Source organism: Lacerta agilis, chromosome 18 (assembly GCF_009819535.1).
Source record: "Lacerta agilis isolate rLacAgi1 chromosome 18, rLacAgi1.pri, whole genome shotgun sequence".
NCBI classification, from domain to species: Eukaryota; Metazoa; Chordata; class Lepidosauria; order Squamata; family Lacertidae; genus Lacerta; species Lacerta agilis.
Window position 1 is genome coordinate 5916451 of NC_046329.1, and position 25728 is coordinate 5942178.

The 25728-nt window shown below is 47.9% G+C and overlaps 2 protein-coding genes across 3 annotated transcripts in view; one reads left to right on the forward strand and one right to left on the reverse strand.

Moving 5' to 3' along the window:
- Positions 1-14882, reverse strand: part of CHAF1A (chromatin assembly factor 1 subunit A) — a 28664-nt gene extending 13782 nt beyond the window's left edge. Inside the window, exons 1-8 of the mRNA XM_033136562.1 lie at positions 14842-14882; positions 11769-11819; positions 8882-9660; positions 4114-4170; positions 2200-2441; positions 2018-2078; positions 1461-1529; positions 100-326 (exon numbers count right to left, since the gene is read on the reverse strand). Coding sequence (XP_032992453.1) covers positions 100-326; positions 1461-1529; positions 2018-2078; positions 2200-2441; positions 4114-4170; positions 8882-9660; positions 11769-11817 — 1484 coding nt within the window. The 5' untranslated portion in view covers positions 11818-11819; positions 14842-14882. The remainder of the gene's footprint in view (positions 1-99; positions 327-1460; positions 1530-2017; positions 2079-2199; positions 2442-4113; positions 4171-8881; positions 9661-11768; positions 11820-14841) is intronic.
- Positions 14883-17063: 2181 nt separating this feature from the next.
- The window catches only part of SH3GL1 (SH3 domain containing GRB2 like 1, endophilin A2), a 38545-nt gene continuing 29880 nt past the window's right edge, over positions 17064-25728 (forward strand). For both annotated transcript variants that reach the window (XM_033136552.1, XM_033136553.1), the window contains exon 1: positions 17064-17172. In XM_033136552.1, coding sequence (XP_032992443.1) covers positions 17128-17172 — 45 coding nt within the window. In that variant the 5' untranslated portion in view covers positions 17064-17127. The remainder of the gene's footprint in view (positions 17173-25728) is intronic.

Genomic DNA, 25728 nt, shown 5'->3' on the forward strand with positions numbered 1-25728 from the left:
GTTTGGTGCACGTCATGTGCCAATGGTGGTCACCCGTGGTGCGGAAGAGCGCTGGCACAAATAAACCCAACGATCCATCACAATACCAAGAAAACTAACCTGTTGATAGCATCAGCATTTGGGCTGCTGGCAAGGGTGGGCCCGGTTTTACACGGATCTCTGCTTTTCAGTTCTTCCAAGAAAGAAGCACTGCCGCTCTGGGCTTCCAGGAGCCAGTCTAACCGGTCCGTGAGGTCCTGATCGACGGCAACTCGGCAGATCGGAGCGAGGACCATGTTCTCTTTGATCTCAAACGGAGCAAATCTGCCACACCAGCCAGCCAGAATCTGGAATCATGAGGGAAATGTTATACACAAGCTCTTGGTCTCTGCTCCCCCCCCCCCCCAAGACTACTTCGCCAACAGCACCAGCTTCCTATTGGGCATAATTCATATTTTGACCAAAAAAGCCTGAAAAACATGTGGATACTGGATACACCTGTCTACTTTGATGTGATGGGCCCCTTTTGCTGCCTGAAGAAGACCAAAAATGATGCTCCCTCTCTGGTTAGGGCCGATATCCAGGCACCAATTTTTTGCCACCATCTATTCCCTCCCTTCCTGTTGCCACTTGAAATTCACTTCAGGCTGCTGCAAGCTATGGGTCAGCTATGCTTTCTGACCTTTTTTTTTTATCACAACTAGCTAATGCAGGGTTGAGGAACCTGCAGCCTTCTTCCAGCATGAAGGATGATGGGAGCTGAGTCCAGCAATGTCCTTAGAACCACAGGTTCCCCGTCCCCGGGCCAAAATAACCCTCGAAAAGGCAAGCAGAGGAGGTACTCCCAGTAGCTTCTCCAACAATATAAGCAGCCCACTTCTTCTGGAGCCATGCCCCCACCCAGCTTATTTTAGAATTAACACATGGAGACATCTTTCTTGGCTGGCTTTTGGTGATGGGCATTGAGGTGGCAGAGTGTTGGGTAAGGGTTTTTAAATTATGCATTAAAAAACGTATGCATTAAATTACTAGCAGGACTTCATATTTGTTTGTAGCACACTTGGGACATATTCCTTGAGGGTGGGTAGATCTAAAAATCCAGGTTTTGTGTTTGCATTCTACTTCTGATTGGATAGAAAGGCGGAGTAAACGTATTTTAAATAAAAAAAAGACAACACATATTTCAGGGGGTTTTGTGCATGTACAACACAGGGTTTAAAATGTGAAGTGTGTTTGGCCACCTTGGGCTTGAAGGCAATTTCCATTGCCCTGGAAAGCTTGCAAGGATTTAAATGGCACTGAAGGGAGAGCCGGACGAAGGCAGACAAACAGCAAAACCAAAACAAGAAGGAAATCGTTGGTGTATTTGTATGTATAGTGGTGGGTAAGTGTTGGGGTTAATGTTGGTGAAGGTGTTGGAGTGTTGTTTGTTATGAAAAAACCAATAAATTCTTATAAAAAACAAACAAACCAAAACTCACCTTTGGAGCAGGCTGGGTTTTGGGCTTTTGGAAGAACCTGGTGATCCCTGCCTTCTCTGCTTTGATACGCTAGAGATGGAAATATGGACAAAATGAAATGCAAACGATTTGGATTATTTAAAAGCATTTCTGTGAAAGCATCCCCCTTGCTCTGAATAATTAAAAACATCACTGTGAATTCTGGCCCCAGCCACCTACTGATAACGTAATTCATAAAAACACAAGAAGCTGGCTGAGCCAGACCCCTGTAGTCCACCAGGCTCAGTACTGTCTACACTGACTGGCAGAAGCAGTCCAGGATTTCCCGATGGATGGGCTAGGCTGGCCTTTCCCTCACCAGGATGTTTTTGCTGGGAGCAAGGAAGGCAGCCCCCTCCAAGTCCTCAGCATCCTGCTAATGGCAGAGGCCAGAGCGTGCTTCTCTTCAGCTAGACCAGACTTTCCCAACTAGGTCCTCTCCAGATTATGGTGGACTACCAGTCCCACTGTACGCTGGGCTGGGGCTGATGGGAACTGGAGTCCAACTGGAAGGCTGAGCGAGACAAAACTCCAGTTACCTTTTCTTCCTCTTTCAACCGTTTCTCCTCTTCTCTCTTCCTTTTCTCTTCCTGCTTTGCCCTTTAAAATAAAAGCTTGATTTCAGGGGGAGGGGTGCAGGGGGGGGGAACCATGCAACCATGCACACATGTTCAAGCATGAGTCACATGTAAAAAAAAAACCACCAGAGAGTACAACTTACTCCAGAGCTTCCTGCTTCTCTTTCCGTTTTTCCTCCTTCGCCCGCAGCTTTTCAGCCTTCTCTTTCTCATCTTTCTCTCTTTTCTCCCTCCTCTCCTTATCCTTCAGCTCTTTTTCTTCTTCCTTCTTCCTCTTCGCCTCCTCCCGGGCGCGTTCTTTTGCGGCCTTTGCCTCTTCTTTCAGCCTCCCCTTCTCCTCCCGCTCGGCTTGCTGCTTTTGAAGTTTCTCTGCGCGTTCCTGATCCTGGGTTGTGAGAAACGACAGACACCCCAAACACAAGAGCTCTTTAGGCAACTCTCCGCCAACACCCTGCGAAAGTCAAGCACTGCCTAATCACAGGTACCAATATGCCGTTCCATCAGGCTCCTCTCTTCATTTCTGCTGAGAAGCCATTCGCTCCATCAGGCTCCTCACCTTCAGCAGCAGCCAGTCTACCAGGCCACAGAACTGGTAGAGGGAGAGAAGGGAAGCAGGCCAACTCCACCAGTGCTGCTGAGGGACCAGCAACGTCAACCACTTCCTCTCTCTGAGCTGTTACCATTCCGGTTGACCATTCCATCCAAGCAGTAGTACCGAAGTTTGTTTCCCCTGCCCCTTCTCCCTCCTGGTCCCCTTTTCCTTGTGTCTAAGCCTCAGGGCAGGGCTGCCATGTTACTGGTAACTAAGCTACTCTGAAAGCCTGAAGGGTAGGGTAAAAATGCTTCAAAATAAAATAAATAAAAATAATAATTTATTATTTGTACCCCGCCCATCTGGCTGGGTCTCCCTGGCCACTCTGGGCAGCTTCCAACAAATATTAAAATACATTAGAATATCACAGATTAAAAACGTCCCTAAACAGGGCTGCCTTCAGGTATTTTCTAAATGTTAGGTAGTTGTTTATCTCTTTGACCTCTGATGGGAGGGTGTTCCACAGGGCGGGCGCCACTACCGAGAAGGCCCTCTGCCTGGTTCCCTGTAGCTTTGCTTCTCGGAGTGAGGGAACCGCCAGAAGGCCCTCGGCGCTGGATCTCAGTGTCCGGGCTGAGCGATGAGGGTGGAGACGCTCCTTCAGGTATACAGGACCGAGGCCATTTAGGGCTTTCAAGGTCAGCACCAACACTTTGAATTGTGCTCGGAAATGTACTGGGAGCCAATGTAGATCTCTCAGGACCGGTGTTATGTGGTCCCGGCGGCCACTCCCAGTCACCAGTCTAGCTGCCGCATTTTGGATTAATTGCAGTTTCCGGGTCACCTTCAAAGGTAGCCCCACATAGAGCGCATTGAAGTAGTCCAAGCGGGAGATAACCAGAGCATGGACCACTCTGGTGAGGCAGTCTGCGGGCAGGTAGGGTCTCAGCCTGCGTACCAGATGGAGCTGGGAGACAGCCGCCCTGGACACAGAATGGACCTGCGCCTCCATGGACAGCTGTGAGTCCAAAATGACTCCCAGGCTGCGCACCTGGTTCTTCAGGGGCATAGTTACCCCATTCAGAACCAGGGAGTCCCCCACACCCGCCCGTCCCCTGTCCCCTAAAAACAGTACTTCCGTCTTGTCAGAATTCAACCTCAAATAGACAAAGCAGCACCTCCTTTCTGTACTCGTGCTAAGGTTCCTGCACCCTCCTACTAACCTCACCTATAGCTTATTGAATCCTAGAACTGCTTGTAGAGAGAAAAGGATAACCCTCGAAACCAGGGCACAGAAAACAGAAAGGCCCATAGCCCGAAACTTTAAAAAGCAGCAAGTCAATCTGAATAGGGGTGAGAGACCATTTTCAGCCAAAGGGCAACCTTCGGGGTCCACATGCCAGTGGTGGCTTGGACCTTCAGCAGAGGCCAGGAAACCGGAAAGGGGATGTGCTCTCCGCTCAATACCAAAAGTGAACAAATAAGTTTTCTAGGTCAATGGGGGGGGGGCAGGACACCACTTTACCCTCTGCAGCTTTAGTTTCTCCTTCTCCTCTGAACTCCGGTGAATTTTCTGCGGTGCCTGGAATTGAGAGGACAGAGACGAGCACGCGTTAGTTACGCCCCTTTAAAGCAACCGAAACGAAGAGTCTTGTGGGGCTAGCGGTCAACAGATTTTCTTATTATGTAAAAATTTGAATTCCTCGAGCATCCTTTAATAAAACGTGGGGGAAGCTTTGGGTGCCGGAAGAAGGGCGCAGCTCTAAGCCAGGATTTAAAAATAATAATAATAATAATAATTCGAAAAGGTTTCACAGGTAGAACCTGCAATAAAATGTTGCACTATGTAATCATCCAGTGTTTATTTATAAAATTTATATCCTGACGTTTCAGCCAAAGGAGTTCAGGGTAGCAGTACGGAACACCTACCAGGCACTTTTCCAGAATACACTTATTATAACTCTCCCACCCTCATGAGCATCTTCATTCTTCACTAAGTTGTTCGCCTTCCTCCCTCCCCCAATTTGTAACTTCTGTAAACCTTGCGAGTTTCTTTCAAGCCTGCTAATATCACATGCGCATAAAGCATCCTTGGCCCGAGACTGAAAAAAGCAGCAGCAGTTGAGCATTGCTACTACATTTTTTTTGGAAGTATTTTTTTTATTAAAGATGTCTCGATTTACAAAGGTATGTGCAATGTCTCTCTTTCATATTTTTTACATGTATCGTTTTTACAAATCGGTTTCATCTGTTGAGACATTGGGAAGAAAAAGGGGGGAAGAGGTGGGAGGATGGGTGGGGTGGGATCAGGTGGCGATGTTTCTATTTTACTTACCGTAATTTTCGCTCCATAAGACACACTTTTTTCCTCCTAAAAAGCAAGGGGAAATATCTGTGCGTCTTATGGAGCGAACGGCGGTCCCTAGAGCTGAATTGCCCAGGGGCCAAAAGAGGATCATGCTTTTTATTTTACAAAGAAAAAAGGGGGTGTTGAAAGGACCCCGCTCAGCAGCTGATCAGCAAGAGATCGGGAGAGAGATAAGAGTCCCGGCTCTCTTTCAGCCCCGCCTTCCTTTGTTCAATGTGCTGCAGAGGGAGGTTGTTTGTTTCCCCAGTGACATGTGACTGGCTGATTAGATTATCTGTCTGGAAACTGTAGAAATGGCTCCTTCAGAAGCTGCAGAAATGTGAGTTGAACCCCATAAAAAATGGGGCTTTTCCTCTTTGCTTTTCCCCCTTTGCAAAAGGAGCTTTGCTTTTCTCCCTTTGCAAAAAAGCTGCAAAAGTTTTAGCTGATCCTCAAAAAAAAAACAACAACCAGGGCTTTTCCCTTTGCAAAAAATGCTGCAAAACTTTCAGCTGATCCTCAAAAAAACAGGGCTTTTAGAGGAGGAAAACCAGAAAAAAATAAATTCTTGTTTCCTCCTCTAAAAACGAGGTGTGCCTATGGTCCGGTGCGCCCTATGGAGCGAAAAACACGGTAATATATGTAGAGTTTGATGTCAGCGTTGCTTGTGCAGGTTCTCTTTTGTTCGTCTGTGTTCCTTTGGTGGTGAGAGAGGTTGGGGTTGGCCTAGGGTGTGGTTGTTCATTTGTGATTGGCTGTGGTGGTCTTTGTTTTCATATGTGAATGGGGTGGGTGGGTGTTTTGGATCAGGTTAGCCGTATTGTTTTGTATGCCGTTGGTAGATTTTTGTCATTGTTATTGCTACTACATTTGACTGGATTATTGGATGTTAAATATCCAGGGGGTATCCAATGTCTGTCAAGACTAGAGTACAACCACTGAAAATGACATTGCTAATTTAGGAACTTATAGCTGTACCTTGGTTGCTGAACGCCTTGGAACTCATACGTTTTGGCTCCCGAAACATACGAAAACCAGAGGTGAGTGTTCCGGTTTTCGAACGATTTTCGGAAGCAGAATGTCCAGCACGGCTTCCAATGGCTGCAGGAACTTCCATAAGTACCATTAAGCCTATGGTATTTACTTTTTAAAAGGCATGGTTTGGACTGAAATGAATCATCATCATCACTACGGGATAAATTTATATAGTATAAGAATGTGAAATATCTTGGCTGTATCCAACACTGTTATCTGGCGCAAGGGCAAGTGTTGCACTAGTGGAAACTCGTCACACTACAGTGCAACTAACTTACCAGCGACTTGCTCATGCATTCTCTTGCACAGCAATGTTTCACCGGAGTGAAACATTTTATCAGGAGAACAATCAATCCAGGCAACTCCCCACTGGCACGGGTTCAGCATGGCTTGCCATTTTCCGCACTGGAAGGGGGTAGAACGGGGTGGAAGGATGCACACAGTACCTCAAAACGCAAACCCCATGTAAATGGAGAGTTGCCTGTACCGCTAAATGGTTTTAACATGCCAATATTGTACGTTGGATACAACAACTAATGTGCAAACTTCACAAATCGGTATATTTATAAAGTTTTAGAAGATAAAAGCTTCCCTTTCAGCTAAACTTTATAAATATACCAAACTGCTAACTTAAGACGTAAGATATTTTATGTTTTTACACTTCCAAAGCTCAGGTCTAAAGAAACGCAATATATTTCAGTAGTTCATTCCACCCACCATCAGCATTTTCGTTTTCCTCCCATCCTACTCTCCCCTGGGGCTTCAAGGTTCTTGTCTTATTGTGGGCGAGTAAGTAGACCAGCAAAAGTTTTATGGGCTAGTAACCTATTCTCTAGTAGGGCCAGCTGACAGCTGGTTTTCAACATTGTGATGTATCACTTGCTAAACTTTGCAGTACAGTGGTACCTCGGTTTACGAACCTAATCTGTTCCGGAAGTCCGTTCTTAAACCAAACCTGTTCTTAAACCAAGGCGCGCTTTCCCTAATGAGGCCTCCTGCCACCGGTGCCCTTCCACCATTCGGCTTCCATTCATAGACCGAGGTAAAGTTCGCTAACCAGAACACTACTTCCGGTTTCACGGGGTTCGTATACCGAATAGTTCGTAAACAGGGCTGTTTGTAAACCGAGGTACCACTGTATACTGATATATCACGATGTCTGAAATAAGGGCGGAGCTATATAGAGGCATTGGCTGGCTTCACGGTTTCCCCCACATTGTGAGTTTTGCCATGCTTGCGCTTGTCATTTGCTGCCCCCTGCATGAGGCAGGGGAGAGCTGAGCTGGCAGATGGGGGCTGCAGGAATCGAGAGAAGAATTGGCTGCTTTCCCCCACATTGTGATTTTTGCATAGCACATACACACACCATGATTCACGATATACTGCCAGGTCAAATATTATGAAACTGACACCACGATACGTACTTCAAACCAGTTTTGGACTATATATTGATATATCGCCCAGCCCTAGCGAAAATAGCAGTACAGGAGTCTGGAAGTAAAATAAAACAGTGGGTTGCATCCAACTACCGTTATATCATACTCCCAAGTAGATTCATAGGAATTAACAGAGCTAAGGGAGTCATATCTACACATTAATTTCAAAGTTCTGCTCCGAGTATGACTTATTTGGATGCAACCCAGCGTTTGCTTCCAAGTCACAAGGAAGGCAGGCAGCTGCTTTATACTGAATCAGCTCATTACTGTTTATACCGAGTGGCAGCGACTCTGCAGGGGAACATCTCCCAGCCCTACCCGGAGGCACCAGGGATTGAACATGGGACCTTCTGCACATAAAGCAAGATGTTCTACCAATGAGTTATGGCCCTTTCCCGCGGGGCACAGAAAGAATTGGCATTCGCAACGATTGTGGAATTTAACAGTTAAGGCCACTTCAGCAGACAAGCCTTATAGGACAGCTACAGAATGTCAGACGGCTGCAGATCAGCTAAAAACTCTCCAGCTCCCAATATATTAGAATCAGGACTTCTGTGACAGCGCTCACCAGAATAGAGCACCAGTACACCCCCCCCTTTTTTGCTGCATACGAAAGCCATTTTGTGCTGGCACCTCCAGCACTTTCATCAATACAAAATGCAGGCACCCCACCCCCCAAAAAACGTTAATGCATCCCATTAAATTTCAGCAGGGCCTGGGAAGAAACTGTGCCCCATCCCATCCCAGCAGCAGCAGCAGCAGCAGCACACAACTCACACCACACACCTTGCACTGCACACGTATTTCCCCAGAACAATAAAAGGAGGTGATCAGAATCAAAGCGTGCCCCAGATTCTTCTGTTTAAACATTATCCAGCGTTTCTCCAGAACGCCACCCTTCCCTGACCTGAAATTAAGCAATTTGGGAGGGGGGAGAGATATTCTGGAGCCACTCGGGTTATATCTCCACCACCTCACTTTTCTTGGGTTGGTTTCTTTTCCCCAGGCCTTTTTTTCAGGCCTTTACATCTCTACATGGAATCCTTTACCTTTTTTTGGGGGGGGGGTAAAAAACGCTCAGCCAAAACTCCAGCACTCACAATCGCATGCAGCACTAAAGAAGAGATTACTTTCGCTTTCCACCTTGCCCGGCCTTCAATGCTGCTGCCGTGCCGACGGAGGAACCTAGCGCCGGGGCCGGAATCATTCCTTGCCCATGATCGACCACGGTTCCATGATCAACCAGGAACACCCCGGGTATCTACCTGTCAATGGCAGTTGACCAGTTGAACATGTCTGACGCAGGAGATACAACAGACAAGGACTGTAAAAGGCACCAAAGCGGGAGTAAATTAAATGGGCAGAGAGAGGACACTTGAGAGATGAACGTCTGGATAAAGCAGCAACAGGAAAGAGAAGATCTTGCTAAGGAACATCTACCATGTTTATTGGTTCACTCTCAACACATACTATACCTTTCCAACAGGCGTTGAAGCAGCTATCGGACTAATATTGTCCTTGCATCCTTGTACACGCAGAGATTCAGGTGAACTGGTAAGGGAGGCGGAACTTAGCGAGGAATTTGTATAATCCTTGCTCTCTCCAGGACAAGACTCAATTGTCTCATTTCCAGAAGACAGGCTCCTTTCCAAAGGTGAAGCTTGTGGAGATCTGGCCGTCATGATATCCTCCAGGACGACGACGGGCATTTTCCTTTCAAATATGACATTGCTGAGTTTGCTCTCTGTAGTACTACTATCGGTTTCTGTTTTGGTCAACACCGTATCTGATAATTCATCCTCATCTGGTGTAACTGGGCAAGTGGCCGTCATAACGTCCACATGGGTATTACAAACAGGCTTTTGTGGACCAGACTGGGCTTCCGTTTCCTCGTGAGTTTTTTCGACAGGTGCCGCTACTTTGTTTGATTTGCAGTGGTCTGTGTCAGTATCACTCAGTCTGTGGTTGGAATCCTCTGTCAAGTCTATTAAGCACAACTGACTTGTGCTACTTTTTGCGCTTTTCTGCACAAAGTTATCTAACGGGCCCTTGCCATTAATAAGTCTAGGAACAAATTGTGTCTCGGTTTCCTCATGGCAGCTGTTCTCCACATTGTCCGGTAACAGATGTGACAAACCAGGACAGGGCGTGTTTTGATCAAAGACGTTTTGAGAGTTCCTGCCTCTTTTGACTCCAGGGTTTCCGTCAAGTTTCTCCTTTGGTATGGGATTCAAACGCTTGAAAGGCAATCGTGCTGGGATAGAAAAAAAAGAAGAAGCAGCTGAAGAATGGTAGCTTACAATTTTGGGCAAGATAAAAAGAGGCAAGTGATCTAACATATGGATGTATTTTTCCCAATAAAAGTACATATTTTAGAAAGCTGGATCTGTGCACCCAAGCTTACTAAATAACACCCATTTGCAAGGGGGGGTGAGAAGGAAGAGGCCTTCGAGAAAACCTAGCCCAGCCCCCTATGCAATTACAGCATCCCAGACAGATGCTGAACCTCTGCTTAAATAGCTGCAGTGAAGAAGAAGAAGAGAAGAAGAGTTTGGATTTGATATCCCGCTTTATCACTACCCTAAGCAGTCTCAAAGTGGCTAACATTCTCCTTTACCTTCCTCCCCCACAACAAACACTCTGTGAGGTGAGTGGGGCTGAGAGACTTCAAAGAAGTGTGACTAGCCCAAGGTCACCCAGCAGCTGCTGGTTCACCAGATTACGAGTCCACTACTCTTAACCACTACACCACACCACACAGCCCACATCTCCCAAGGCAGACTATTCCTGAATCAAACATTCCTTACCGTTAGGAAGTTTATGTTTTTAAATCAAAACTGTCTGCAGACCTCTTTGGTAACAAACAACAAATGTTTAATACTACGAATAATAATTTCCTCCTGATTTTAAGCCAAATTCTACATTGTTGCAATTTTCATTCATTAACTCTAGCCCTACCCTGTAGACTAGAGGTCAGCAAACTTTTCCAGCAGGGGGCCAGTCCACTGTCCCTCAGACCATGTGGTGGGCCAGACTGTTTTTTTTTTTGGTGGGGGGTAATGAACGAATTCCAATGCTCCACACATAACCCAGAGATGCATTTTAAATAAAAGGACACTACTCATGTAAAAACACGCTGATTCCCGGACCGTCCGAGGGCCGGATTTAGAAGGCAATTGGGCCAGATCTGGCCCCTGAGCCTTAGTTTGGCTACCCATGCTGTAGAGCCGCAGGGAACAAGCCTGTTCCATTCAAAGACACTACACCATGCGTCCCTTCAGATGCTGTTGGGCTCTCAGCTTCTATCAGCCCAACAACCAGCATGGCCAATGGTGAGTGTAAGGTTCTCAGTAGTTGCTCATGAGTAACCAGCCGAAGTCTGCTGCTTCTTTCAAAGTTTGTATTGTGCAAGCTATATACAGTGCAAAGCATCAAAATCACGTCCGTCTCATCCTTCCTCAGAATCCAGGAATGCCCCCTTCTGGTTCTTGCCCCAGCATAAGAGGTGCCTGGCTCCTCTGTGCAAGTGGGGAGAGGGAAGGGGTGCGACACCCTCTGCTCCCTAGGGGTGCCGGGTCTCTCAGAGCGTCCCAGAGCCCTGGTCCGCATTTCCCTGGACTTCTCCCTCCTCCCCACTCAGTCTCACTGCTGCTCCCGCTGGATGAAGAGGAATTGCTGAGGTCTCTCTATACTCTGAAAGCCCTTGTACCACTCTGCGCTGGGTCAGGGACAGTTCCCTGACAGTGAGGGATGAAGGGAATACCCGGAGGGACTTAAGTTCCTCATCCCAGGTGCAGGTGACAGGTTAGTACTGGGAAGAACCAGGTTCCAAAGATCACAAATAGATCACTGGGCATAACCCAAGCCATAAAGTTGCTGTGTGGATAAGAACAAATACAGCCATATAGACCACCCTGAGCTCAAGGATGGGACAAAACATGCAGCCAAAAACTGAATAAAAATGCAACGCTCATCTTTTAAACAGGAAAAAAAGGTGGCGACATGTCAAGATGATCCTGAGATGACAGAAAACTATTTCCTCTCGCAAAAATCATAACCATTCACAAGTACAACAAGTAGCATCATACTCCAAATATATGTATGACAGGGCACTGAATAACTTCTGCTTTGCAAAGACTGTAGCTAAACACCATTGCTTTCCCTCAAATTAAATCAATATTGCATTCCTGGAAATGTAGCATTCTGAGTTCAAAGGTTTATGTATAGTGTCACACTTAATTATAAAGAAATCTAACAAGCCTGAAGGAAAAGAGTTTAGCAATTCTATGCCGTGCAGAAAGAATAGCCTGGGCTGAAAATGAGTCAGGGTTTTGTTTTGGTTTTTTTCATGAAATGGGTTACCTTGTATCAGTTTCCGGGCTGGAGCCGCTGATTTATCTCGACACTCCATAGCTGTCAATGGAAGACAATCAATTTAATTATAAACTGCATTTTTGATGAATGCATTTGCAGAAAAGGTTTACGAAAACAGTCTATAAACACAATAATCTTAAAATATTGAAAAATGCAGTGTCACAACGAATGATTCAGCATTTCATTGGAAACATCAAACATGCACGTGAACTGAAAGCTTCCCAAATTATTAGGCATCTAGGGTTGCATCCAGTTACATGCAACTCAGAGCAGACCCACTGATATTAATAGGACTACATTCGTCACTTCTATTTAATTTCCCATAGAACTGGAAAGGCTTAGCGGGTCTAATTAGGCTGATGGGCCAGGAGCTCCCCATTGCCACTGTACCCCACTGATTCCCCAGGGGTGGCCAGTACCCCTTTCCCACACCCGACTCTCATTACAAGTTACCAGTTGCTCCCTGTGTTCCCTTCCCTGCCTCCTTCCTTGGATCCCACGTAGACCCAATCACTCCTCAAACCACAAGCCCTACTCCAGCACTATTCCACCCCCTCCATTGACACCCACGTGTCCACAGACACGGCCGAACTACACCTCCCATCAGACGCAGAAAACACAACCTCAGATTATGAGAGGCGCAATTCGGCAAAATCTGGAGTGACAAAGGCACCCGATGCCAACATTAACCTTTTCAATATTTTTGACAGCGTCAGTTCTCGAAGCCTGTCTACTCGAAGGGCAACCGCACGAGATTCAAGTGAGGTTTACCGCCATGCTAAGCCTGCATATATCACTGACTTCCTTGCAAGTCCAAACAGAGTGTCTTTCCAATCCATCACCCTCATTCCTATAGCAGTCAACTAGATGCCCTTCCTGATATTTTGGCCAGATGTTTACTTGCACCCCATCGCCAAGTTAACAAAAAACGCAGCCCACATGCCAGTTTTAAGACTGTGTTGCGTAATGGCTTGTGGTGCTAGAACAATATACCAACAAATGGGCACTTTACATTTAACATATATGGTGCATATTTCTGCATGAGCATCACCAAACATTAACCTCGCTTCCTCAGCAACAACACTGGTTGCCAAAGGAAGGGACACTCAATTTATAGAGGTCCACCTTATGCCTTGTGACAGCCCCCCCCCCCCACTGATGTAATGATTCAAGAAGAGTATAGCAGGGGGCTTTCATCAATGGACTCCATTATTCCACCCCCTTCATTCATAATTCAAGCTCTGGGAGTCACCCTCCATAGTCCATCCAACACTTGCTGGACCCAGGCTCTCCTTCCTTAACTCCCCCCCCCCTCTATTTCCTCCCTGTCTCGGTTTCTGTCAGGCCAGAATACTTCTCCATCTCCCGTTTTCCTCCCTCGGGATCCAAAAGCTTTCCTTTCCAGAGAACTGTAAAGTTGGAAGGGAGACTCCCCCAGGGGTCATCCAGTCCAACCCTCTTGCAGTGCAAGTATCTCAGCTAAAGCATCCCTGACAGACCTCTGCTTGGAAACCTCCAACATAAACATATCCCTGCCTTCCTTCTCCCCCAACGTGTTTCCACCCCCAGGGACTCTGACACCCACACCAACCCATGCCTTGGGAACTACAGGGAACCAGGCAGAGGGCCTTCTCGGTAGTGGCGCCCGCCCTGTGGAACTCCCTCCCATCAGAAGTCAAGGGAATAAACAACTACCTGACATTCAGAAAACACCTGAAGGCAGCCCTGTTTAGGGAAGTTTTTAAACTGTGATATTTTAAATGTATTTTAATGTTTGGTGGAAGCCGCCCAGAGTGGCTGGGGAGACCCAGTCAGATGGGCGGGGTACAAATAATAAATTATTATTATTATTATTATATGCCTGTCTTTGGTTCCTCCCCACCACCCACTGACGACCACAACATACATATCCCTTGGCCCTGTCTCAGTTTCCTTCCCCGGTAGCCCATAAGATATCCCCTCCCCTCCCTCCTGCAGCGCCTGCTCCCCCTCTGAAAGCATGCAGAGCCTGTCAGCCAGTGGTTAGAGAACAAGTAGAATCGTAGAATTGTATAGAGTTGGAAGGGAACCCTAGGGGGTCATCCAATCCAACCCCCTTGCAGCCCACCCATGAGGTACTTCCCTGTCCCTCCCTCCTTGCTGCAGCGCCTCATGTTTCCCCTCTGAAAGAAACCCTGCCAAGCCAGTGGCTAGAGAACATGGGTGTGCAGTTATCGCAGAATTGCATAGAGCTGGAAGGGACCCCCAGAGGCCATCCAGTCCAACCCCCTGCAATGCAGGAGTCTCAGCCAAAACATCCCTGACAGATGACCCCATCCAACCTCTGCTTGGAAACCTCCGACATAAACATATCTCTGCTTCACTTTCCAATTGTCATAGAATTGTGTAGAGTTGGAAGGGAACCCCAGGGGTCATCCAATCCAACCCCGTTACAGCCCACCCATGAGGTATTTCCCTGTCCCACCCTCCTTGCTGCAGCGCCTTGTTGTAAGACTTTACAAGGGCTCTTGCGTTCCCCCATAAGGGAACAAGGGCAGATTTTTTTTTTCTTACAACAGCCTCAAGTTTCCCCTCTGAAGAAACCCAGCAATGCCAGTGGCTAGAGAACATGGGTGTGCAGTTATCGCAAAAATTGTACAGAGTTGGAAGGGACACCCAGGGGTCATCCAGTCCAACCCCCAGCAGCCAATAAGTTATTCCCTCCCTCCCTCCCCCCTCTGCTTGCAGCACCTCAAAGTTTCCTCTCTCCAGAGCCACCCCTTCCCCCCCCAGGACAATTATTCGCCCCCCCAACCCCCAATATCCACCTCAGCAGCCACAATATGCCTCAGTTCTCCCTCAGGAACCACCCCACCACCACCATCTTAATAGTCGCAGCGTGACACACACACAACCCCCACCCCACCCCCTTTTCCCGCTTGTTTCCTCTCAATATAATATCTCCCCCCCACACACAAACCCACCACCCTCCTTCCCCGACCTGCCTCAGTTTCCCCTCCCCCACGAAAGGTCGTGGGATGATGATATTTCATATATCTGTTTCTTCCCCTCTCTCTCTCACCTGCTACAAAGTTTTTTTCCTCAGGATGAGGCGCTGAGGGAAGAAGAGGAGGGAAAGGCCTCCCTCCCTCCCTCCCTCTCTCTCTCGCGCGCGCAGGAGAGGCCGAGCCGGGCTCCGCCGGGCAAGACCGAACTCCTCCCCCTCACGAGAACCGGGGTGGTGGGGGGGGGAGAGGGTGAGAACGCGCGCGTCCCCGAGGCACGCTCCCGCACCTAGCCCCCCTCTTAACACCTCACAGGAAAAAAAAAACTACACAAAGCCGTCCGTTACCCGCGACGCGGCGGCTTTCTGTCCCCTCTCGCAGCCCGTCCGGCTCCCCCTTTTCCTCGCGCCCGCTCGTATTTGGCGGGATTTCGGGAGGACTTCGCGCTCCGGCGCCCTGATTGGGCGGGACGCCTCGCCCCCACGTGACTGGGTTTCCTTTCTCTTTTCTCCTCCGCCCCTCACTGCGACGCCTTTCCTATTACAGTACAGTAGTCTCGCGACAAGAGGAATGGGAGAGCCCCGGACGCGCACGCGCGGAGCGTTCCGGTCCCCCCCATTGGACTCGCTTCCCCGACCACCAGGCCCAACTTCTTCTCGCATGGACTCCCCCCCCCCCATAGAAGTAGCGTGGGAAAAACACGGCTAGTTCTCGCGATAACTGACGGGGAAAGTGACGCATGCGCCCGAGGTTCATTCGCCCGTCCGTAGAGATAAAGCAGAGGCACTTTAGAGGCTCAACTCTCGGGTCCAGTGCAAAAGCTGTAGTAGTAGTAGTAGTAGTAGTAGTAGTAATAATAATAATAATAATCGTTGTTGTTACTATTATTATTTTAAATATTCCCCAATAATTATCATTATTAATTATTATTATTAATGTATTCTTAGTTATTGGTTTATTATTAATTATCAATTTATTAATAATTGTTGTTTTATCTGTACCCCGCCGTTTTAAACCATGTAATGCATTTTATTCTGTTTTTCTATGGTTTTTAAAATAATAAAATAATAATAATAATAATAAATGGCGCCGTCCACCCGAAAATAAACATAACTCGTATCTAACTGGTGCACGTTCTCGCAAGGGATGATGGGAGTTGTGGTTCAGAACGACCATGAGCGGAGGCGGCGGCGGCGGCCGACTACTACAACTCGATACCAACCTTCCTGCAAAAGAAGACAGGGGGCGCTCTGGTTCCGCTCTTTGAAAGAGCGGCATGGGCGTGGCCGCGGCGTGACGCGCTCGCGTCCCCGGCGCTTCTATCCTGCACACATCTATGATTGGAAGCGTGGAATCCCGGATCTCTCTCTCCCCATTTCATTTCACACACCTTTATTTCCGGCGAAGGAGCGCGTATCCCTCCGCCTTCGTGCGCGCCTGCGCGTCAGGGGAGGGGTGGCGGAAGTGAAGAGCTGAGGGGAGCCAGAGAGGCGAGCGGGGGCAGAGCTCGGCCCGAGCCTGGATGTTTTTTCCCCACCACCACCCCGTGTTCTCCCCGTTCCTCTTCCCTGGCTGTGTCTCTCTCCGACCTGCCTCCTCTCTGCCTTCCCGGGGTGGGCCGCGGGGGATTACTTTGTGTGTCCTTCCGCAGTCTTCAACCTGTCAAGTCCTTGTCTTCCTTTCTGCCTCATTCCTCTCACCTCCCTCTGTTGAAGCCTTCTTTTTTTAAAAACAACAACAAAAACCAAAAAGAAAACATTCCCCTTCAGCCAAGCCTGGCCTCTTCTCCCTTTCTATCTTTCTCTCTCTCTTTCTCAGGGACTACTTTCCCTGCCTCCCTTTGCTTCACTGAGGACTAGCCTCTTTGAACCTCCCAAACTGCCCAGGAGCAGATGTGTGAACTGTCTCTGCCTGTCTCTCTGTTTGTTTTTGTCTCCTTAACACTCATTTGTCTCTCAGAAGCGTCTCTTGCCTTTTTTTTTATAGTTAGGGGGAGCTACTTTCATCTGTCCCAGACACTTTTGCCCTTTTCTGTGTCTTTTGGGGTCTCTCTGTGTCAGGCACAGATTGTGTGTGTCCCCTTTTTTTTCTGGGAACCTTTCCTGTGACCCTCTCTGCCTCTTGGGACGTGCTTAGTCTTCCCTTCATCTCTGCCTGCTAACTTAACCAGTGGGCTCTTCATTTCAGGAGCTGGGGGTCTGCCCCACACACGCTTCCACCAACCTCTGTGCCTCTTTTTTTTTTTTTTTGGACACAAATCATATATTCCCCGGGGCATCTGCCTGCTCCCCTTTTCCCTCTGCCTCTTGTTTGTTTCCCCCCACCGCGGTGAGCTAGTTTTTCCGTAACTACAAGGAGGCACCATGTCTGTGGCCGGGCTAAAGAAGCAGTTCTACAAAGCCAGCCAGGTGAGAAAATAGAACATGTCTGTCTTATCTGTTTGGGGAAAAAAAGAGTGGGGAGGGGTTGCACAGATGAGGTACCCTTGGGTTCAAATTGCCTCTGGTCTAATTCTTTTTTTATCATTTTTAAAATTAATTTTCAATTGCAACCCAATAATAGCCTCATCATAACAATACCAAATAATAATATAGTTACTAATACCAATCATTCAAATACTGAATTATATAATTTAAGTGCGCCCCCTCCCCCCCGCGTGCTAGAATTGATGGTTTGATGATTTTCTTTATCTCTGCGTTCCAAAATCTTATGAATGTCAATTGCATTCCGGTCAAAATAATAACCCCTCTTGCAACAACTGCAGTGTTAATAAATTCTATTCGTGTTGGCACGTTAAATGATATATAGAGCGACAAGTGAGGCACTCAAACTATATCCTTGTTCTTCCTGTGTGTGGCAACCTCCCGTCTAATTCTTGATCCATCTTCCCTTTTAATGTCAGCCTCCTCCCCCCCCCCCATTATGATGGTTCTTATTATTATCGCTGGTTGAAAACGGTTGGGCACCGAGTTTCGAGGCTGCTTGGAACAGTGCAATTCTGGCTCTCGGGTCTTGTCTGGAACAGGGCAGGTGGATTGAAGAAGGTGTGTTGGCCCTGGCCACCAGGGTTGTTGTGAGCAAGCATTGCGTCACCATAGCAGCTACACTGGTACGGTGCCCTCTCAATGGTTGGAAATGGAGGGGGATGGCAACTGCCAATTCCAGGACACCCACTGTTGGGTCAGCACCACTGAACCATTATTGGCCGGAAAGCGCATTTGAACAAAATGCCACAAACGTTTCTGGTTGGCTCGTTGCTTCATGGCAGAAGAAGGTTTTTGTTCTTCGTGGCTTTGTGAGGTGGCATACCTGTGAATGCCAGTTACTTGGAATCAACAGGTGGGCAGAGCGCTGTTGTGCTCAGGTCCTGCTTGTGAGGCTCCCCTGTGCCATACCTAGATGCCCACTCAAGGTGTCCTTATTGTGTTCTTGTGCGGCACCGGTTTAGGGTTAACTTGGGTAGGTGGCTCAAGTCCCTCTTTGTAACATCTTTGCTCGGCTGGCGTGGCGAGGAACCATCACCTGTAGGCGGCTAGAAACAGCTTGCACTTTGCTTTATCGCGCTTCGCAGATATTTCTCCTTGCACGGATGTGGGGGCAGCTTCCAGGTGAAGGAGCACACACACACACACACCCACTGCTGCCATCACCCCTCTTCTGACCACAGGAGTGGAGCAGGGTGGAGCTGGATTCTCCCCCCCTCCTGCCCCCGCAGCCAGGTCCTCCTGCCTTAATAGACTGCAATATAGAGAAAGTGTAACTTTTATATGCCGTGGGAAACCCCCCAAAAATGGTGCGACTTGCTTTGTTCGGTTTATTGTGGTTGTCTGGAGCACAACGCACAATGTCAGCAAGGAATGCCTGTATTTGCCTTCAGTACCTCAAGCACCGCCTCTCCATATATAAACCAACCCGGACCCTGCGTTCGTCATCTGAGGCCCTTCTTTGTGTGCCTCCTCCACATGTGGTCTGGTGGGTGGCGACACGAGAACAGGGCCTCTTCTGCGGTGGCTCCCCATTTGCGGAATGCTCACCCCGGAGAGGTTCAACTGGCACCTTCATTGTATATTTTAGGCACCAGGTGGAAACGTTCCTCTTCGAGCAGGCCTTTGGCTGATTAATATTCTACAGCAGGGTTCCCCAAACTTGGGTCTCCAGCTGTTTCGGGAACGACAACTCCCATCATCCCTAGCCAGCAGGACCAGTGGTCAGGGGTAGTGTCCAAAAACAGCTGGAGACCCAAGCTTGGGAAACGTTCTGCTTTTAAATGTGTCTGTGGGAAGCGGGGGAAGGATTATTGCTTTGTTTCACTAATTTTCATGCTTTTATCCTGCACAGTGGTACTGTACCTTGGTTGTCAAACTTAATCCGTTCCGGGAGTCCGTTTGACTCCGGGAACAGTTCGAAAACCAAGGCGTGGCTTCCGATTGGCTGCAGGAGCTTCTAAAGTTGGACATTCGGCTTCCGAAAAACGTTCGCCAACTGGAAACACTCACTTCCGGGTTTGCGGCGTTTGGTGGCCGATTTGTTTGGGAGCCAAGCCGTTTGACAGCCGAGGTACCACTGAGATCTTATGGTATATAAATCTAATAAATAATAATAATATACACACAAATGAGCATGTGTAAGTCGCTTGTGGCTTTCTTTTTAATAAAGATTTTTTTATTAAAGATTTTCTTGATTTACAAAGGGTATGTGTAATGTCTCGTATTTTTTCCATGTAACATCAGTTACATTTGTTGAGACATTAGGAATAAAAGGGGGAAAGAGGTGGGTGGGGTGACGACGCTTGTGGCTTTTGTTGAGTTCTGCGCTGGTCTGAATTATGAGCTGTTTTTGTTTTTTTTAAAGAAAAACCTACAGTATTTTGAGAGTTCTTTTTAATGTGAAAACTTCTAGAGTCTGTATTTTTGTTTTTCTTTTTTATAAATGCCTGTATTTGTGGTGGATTTCATAGAATCATAGAATCCTAGAGTTGGAAGAGACCCCAAGGGCCATCCAGTCCAACCCCCTGCCAAGCAGGAAACACCATCAAAGCATTCCTGACAGATGGCTGTCAAGCCTCCGCTTAAAGACCTCCAAAGAAGGAGACTCCACCACACTCCTTGGCAGCAAATCCCACTGTCCAACAGCTCTTACTGTCAGGAAGTTCTTCCTAATGTTTAGGTGGAATCTTCTTTCTTGTAGTTTGAATCCATTGCCCCGTGGTTTTGGGATGGGACTGTAAATCAGTGGCAGAGCCGATGCTTTGCTTTGGTACCCTGTAGAAATTGGGAGTTCTTGGTAATACCCAGAAGTCACAAATTAAAGAATCCAAGAACTCTGGCCATTATAATACAGAGAATTGGTACACCTTGACCATGAAAATCTAGCTGAGGAAGAATTAGCGTAACAGGGCCCTGTCCTGGAATTCATTTCGACTGGAATTTGCTTCAATACTATTAATAATAAAACTGTTTGAAAACTTTAAAACTGATCTCCCGCCTGGCCAGAGTTCTTGGATTCTTTAATTTTTGACTTCTTGCTTTGGTACCCAGCATCTCTAGGGACGGCTGGAAAAGACTCCTGGTCTGAATTCCTGGAGAGACGCCAAGCAGCGTTGAGATATAAGAACGGACAGAGTCGTATGCTCCTAAAATGATCAGAATATAAAAAAGGGACAACCGCGTGGTCCAAGCCAGGATTTTTTGGGTGGGGAGGGAGGCCTTTTGTTAGGGGGGGGGACAGAACTTCAGTTTGCTATGAATTTTTATTAATTTTTATTGATTTAGGGGTGTTTTATTGTCAACAGTACATGACCAAAAGAAAAAATCCCCCTGTTGAAGAACCCAAAACCAAGCGAACCATCGGAGTCTGTAAAAAATATGTAAATATACACACAAGGGAGTTGGAGTCCAGCAACATTCGGGAGCTGAAGGTCGGAGTCCAGCAACTTCTTGATACGTTGTGTTAGAAAGCTTGGGTTTCTAATTTGAATAAGATGCATAACTAGTATACTGGTTGGAGGGGTTCCTATATTTGCAAGGGACGCGGGTGGCGCTGTGGTCTAAACCACTGAGCCTCTTGGGCTTGCCAATCGGAAGGTCGGCTGTTCGAATCCCCGCGACGACGGAGTGAGCTCCCGTTGCTCCGTCCCAGCTCCTGCCAACCTAGCATTTCAAAAGCACGCCAGGGCAAGTAGATAAATAGGTACCACTGCGGCGGGAAGGTAAGCGGCGTTTCCGTGCTCTCTGGTTTCCGTCACGGCGTCCCGTGGGGTGGGGTGGGGATGTACTGCAACAATTTGTTGTAGGTCCTCCTTGTAATGTATGTGTATTCCCCGCCCCCACTCATGGGTTCTGGGTAGCTATTGTTATAAGTAACTGAATGGGCCTGTGTGCTACATCTGTGTGCGTTTGCGTGGGGCGGAGGGGGGGGGGAATAATGCCCATTTGTCTCGTGCTGGGAGCATGCCTACACTTATTAATATAAACTATATTTAAATGTGCTTGGCTGTCATAGTTCAAAATCCTTTTTTTTAAGGCGTGGCAGGATCATGCTCCCCAATTTCTCTCCAGCCACCAAATGCAGTCCCCTTCTGACCATAGAAGAATTTTAAACTTGGATGCATTCTCGGTGCTGGGGGGACGGGGGACGGGGACGATGATGATACGACACACATTTCGAACGAACCACCCTGGTTGCGCAGAAAGGAATCAAAAGCCCTTTTCAGAGCACACATCTGTCAAACCCAACAAGCCCAGCTGAGAAATGCGGCGTTCTTGCAACATGCCAGTTTACAAGTTTGCAGCCCTCCTCCCGAGCTACCGCAGGATGGTGGGGGGGTGTATTATTCCTGTCCAGGGCGTAGAAATTATCCCCAACCCACGCGGGATAGCGTCTTGACGTCTCCACCATCTGGAGGCGATTGCTTGGGGGAAAATCACTGGATCTTGACAGTTTCCACAAGCTAGCAACATGCCCTGTAGAATTCTATCCGTTCTGTTTTTATCTGCCCGATCAGAACGATTTTCAGGAACCAAAATGATTTTTCCGTGCGGCCTGAGCAGCAGCAGTGGACTGTATTATAGTTAACTGGTTATAGTTAACTGTTGTCGCTTGTCTTCACTTGCCACCCCCCCCCCCCCCGCTCACATTTGTGAAGAATATTCCTACGTTATGAATGGTCCGAGTCGCCATTAAGAAAAAGAGGTCGGAATGGCCCAGTATATATGTGTGGACTGTCTCTGGATCGGGGGACTTTTCCCCCTTTAGTTCTCAGAGTTCTTAACCTAGCTCAAGTTTCGCCAGCTAGCCAGATGTTTAATTGATAATTAATCACAGTCCGTCTGAAAAATAAAGGCTTCAGAGCTGCCTTGCCCCCAAATGGCAACTATGCATTCCATTTTGACGACTGCAAACTTGGTTTAAGGAGCCATTTGGTGCCTGCCTTATATACTTGACTTTCTAACACTGCACGGTTGCAATTAGAAGCTTTGGTACATTTGTGCAGTGGGCACGCGAGGATACGACAATGCATGGTCCACCGGAGAAAGAAGTGTTTGTGCACACGTGCGTGCATGCACAGCATCCATGTAGCAATCCGAACATCATAATAATGATTTACAGTGGTACCTCGACTTACGAGTGACTCGACTTCCGTATTTTTCGACTTCCGAATGACCTCCGGAAGCGGAAAAATGGCCACCGTTTCCGAAATTTTCGACTTGCGAAGGGAAAGCGGCGGCGCTTTTTTCGACTTCTGAATTCCCCCCCCCCCCGTTCCGAGATGGCGCCTTCGACTTATGAAGATTTCGACTTACGAGCGTGCCTTCGGAACGGATTAATTTCGTAAGTCAAGGTACCACTGTATTTATTTATACCCCGCCCATCTGGCTGGGTTTCTCCAGCCACTCTAGGCAGCTTTCAACAAAATACTAAAATTAAAATACAATAGTCCGTCAAACATTAAAAGCTTCCCTAAGCAGGGCTGCCTTCAGATGTCTTGTAAAAGTCTGGTAGTTGAGAAGGCCCTCTGCCTAACTTGGCTTCTCTCAGCGAGGGATTCCTTGACCCTGATTCCTTGACCATCCACGGGCCTCATTTAGAAGGCAATTGGGCCGCATCTGGTCCCCGGGCCTTAATTTGGGGACCCCTGGTCTAGTCCTTCCCCTGCCCCCACCCCCCTAATATTCTGAAGAGGGCCCTTTCTCCGGTCTTCAGAGAGTAGCTGGAAGTGGCAAGGCAGAAAAAAGGGTTCTCCTTTCCTTCCACTCTGCAGTTTTAATCTGAAATCTTAAGCGCAGTACTGCACCCCGAGCTCAGAAACTGTTTGCGCTAATTGAAATGTCCCCTGTCACAAAATGCGCATAGAACAATGGGAGTTTCGAACACTGATTGCACACCTCGTTGAGTTCTGCAGTGCAGGCTGCTTATTGGTGATCAGCAAAAAAATGTGGCCAGTAAATAGACATGTAATTGCTTGTATTTTGTTTTAAGCCTTCCCCAGATTAATTGGGGAGGGGGGGTGCGCTCCTGGGCTTGGAAGCCTCCTTTTGCTGCTGTGACTTCTTAAAGAAATTGGTAGCCTCGTACCCAACACTTGGTAATTCTGATTTCCAAGAAACCAAAACAAAAATCAGTGCAGCATTTGAGAAAAATGCAGCCTGCCATATTGATTCGAAATAGCATTCAATTGTCTCCAGGCATAGGAGAAACCTGTTCCTCGATTTGGCTGTGGTATCTTAAAGAGGTGTTCACATGCGTTATGAATATATATATACACACACGTGCATGCGTGACACATATACCGCACCCTACAGTCGCTGAAAAAACAAAAATAAAACCGCAACAAATGAAGTCACCGGCTATTTTGGTCTCGGATCTGATTCATAACAAAGTTGATTCATTCTCCATCATGCCCCCCCCCATAAATTGAGCGCCGTTCTAATTGCAGAGATGGAGTCTGTTTGCGGTTGGCGTCCTTCCCCCCCCCCCCCGACTCTCGAGTCAAACCCCCAGGAACCATTTGACAATAAACAGTCCTCTGGGATGGTTCAGGCCCTTAATATTTGTATACAGTGGTACCTCGCAAGACGAATGCCTCGCACAACGAAAAACTCGCTAGACGAAAGGGTTTTGCGATTTTTAGGTGACTCGCCAGACGAATTTTTCTATGGCCGTGCTTCGCAAGACGGAAATTTCAATGCATTCCTATGGGAATTAAATTCCTATGCATTCCTATGGTCATGCTTCGCAAGACGGAATTTTTCGCAATACGAATCGACTTGTGGAACGAATTAATTTCGTCTTGCGAGGCACCACTGTAGTGAATAAGTATTGGGCTAGGGACGCGGGTGGCGCTGTGGGTTAAACCACAGAACCTAGGGCTTGACGATCAAGCCCTAGGTTACAGTGGACGCTCAGGTCCGTAACCCGCAGTGCCGTGTCTGTGCACACGCGGGTTGCGACTTGCTGCTTCTGCGCATGCGCGAAGCGCCAAGCCCGGAAGAAACCCGTTCCGGTACAGTGGTGCCCCGCTAGACGAAAATAATTCGTTATACGAGTTTTTTCGTAGAGCGAATTTTTCGTCTAGCGAAGCGGCAATGGAGCGCGGAGGTTTTCGCGCTTAAAATTTTTTTTTTCGTCTTGCGAAGCAGCCCCATTGACTTTTCCGTCTTGCGGGGCAGCTTCCGCTAGACGAATGCCGTTCGTCTAGTGAGTTTTTCGTCTAGCGAGGCATTCGTCTAGCGGGGCACCACTGTACTTCCGGGTTCGGCACGTTCGTATCCCGTAGCGAACGCAACCCGAGGTATGACTGTACTGACTCTTGCACTGACTAGAATCCGCACCGCAGGGTTTCCCAGCCTGGCCTTAAGATGCTGAGGGTTGAGCCTGCGGCCTTCTGCATGCAAAGCAGATGCCCTTTGCCACCTAGGCTATTGCTCCTGGACGCCTGCTCCGTGCCGCGTGTAGTTTGCCTTTCCTTCTGCTCCCTCCGCATGGGGTGAAGAGAGCGAACAGATGGCTGCTTATTGTTAACTTGCTATCTCTCCTCCTCCGTTGCAATTTGGTGCCGGTTGTGCATATCTTAAAACCATCTGTCCCTTTCTGTCCGCGGCGGGAACTTTTTATTCGTTCCGTTTGTCTCGGTGCATTTATACTGGCAAGCGCTCTGAGAGTATTGGCGTGCTTGCATCAGGTTCCCCCCCCCCTTGGGTGGGTGGGTGGGATCCTTCTGGAAGCCCAGCTTGCAAACCTCGTTGCTTCAGTGTGAGACTTCTTGGGCAGTTTCCTGGTTCTGCGCTGCGGGAAGAACTTGCAGATATTTGTGGCTTGGAAAACAGCGGAAGTGGTGACATCGTTGTGCTGAGAATCATGGTTCAGAGACGAATCAGGGGAGGCAGGGGCAAAAAGGTGCTTCTCATTTTCAGTCAGCAAGTTGTCGGAATAAAGAGTCACGTTGCCGTGAAAGCACAGTTAAAAACTCAGATATGAAAGCTGCTCTCCAAATGGCACCTTGAACCTAGGGTGCAGTCGCCACTACGAAAAGTCTGCGCGCCATCTTTCTCTTATTCCTTTTGGGGGTGCCTGGCGTGCTCTGGTTCCATGGGGTCACGAAGAGTCGGACACGACTGAACGACTGAACAACAACAACAAGAAGAAGAACCGTCCAGGGGTCCTTTACCTTTTTACCTTATATCTGAGTTTCTAACACTGCTTAGAGCACTCTGCTTTGCCTGTAGAAGATTTCAGATCCTTTAAAAGGAGCCTTTTAAATCCAGTTAAAAGAGTAGGGGGGCAGTTTCTCTCCTGTAGACCTCGACTCAGCTCTTCATTACTTTGGGGGAAGGGTGTGACCTGGCCCCCTAAGCCTATCTTTCCATGGCTGACCCCGTCCTTTCTCCTTACCAAACATGCACTTGGTGTCAAGGATGGAATTGAGAAAGAGGGCGAGCTTCCTTTCCCCCCGGCCTGTTTCCTGT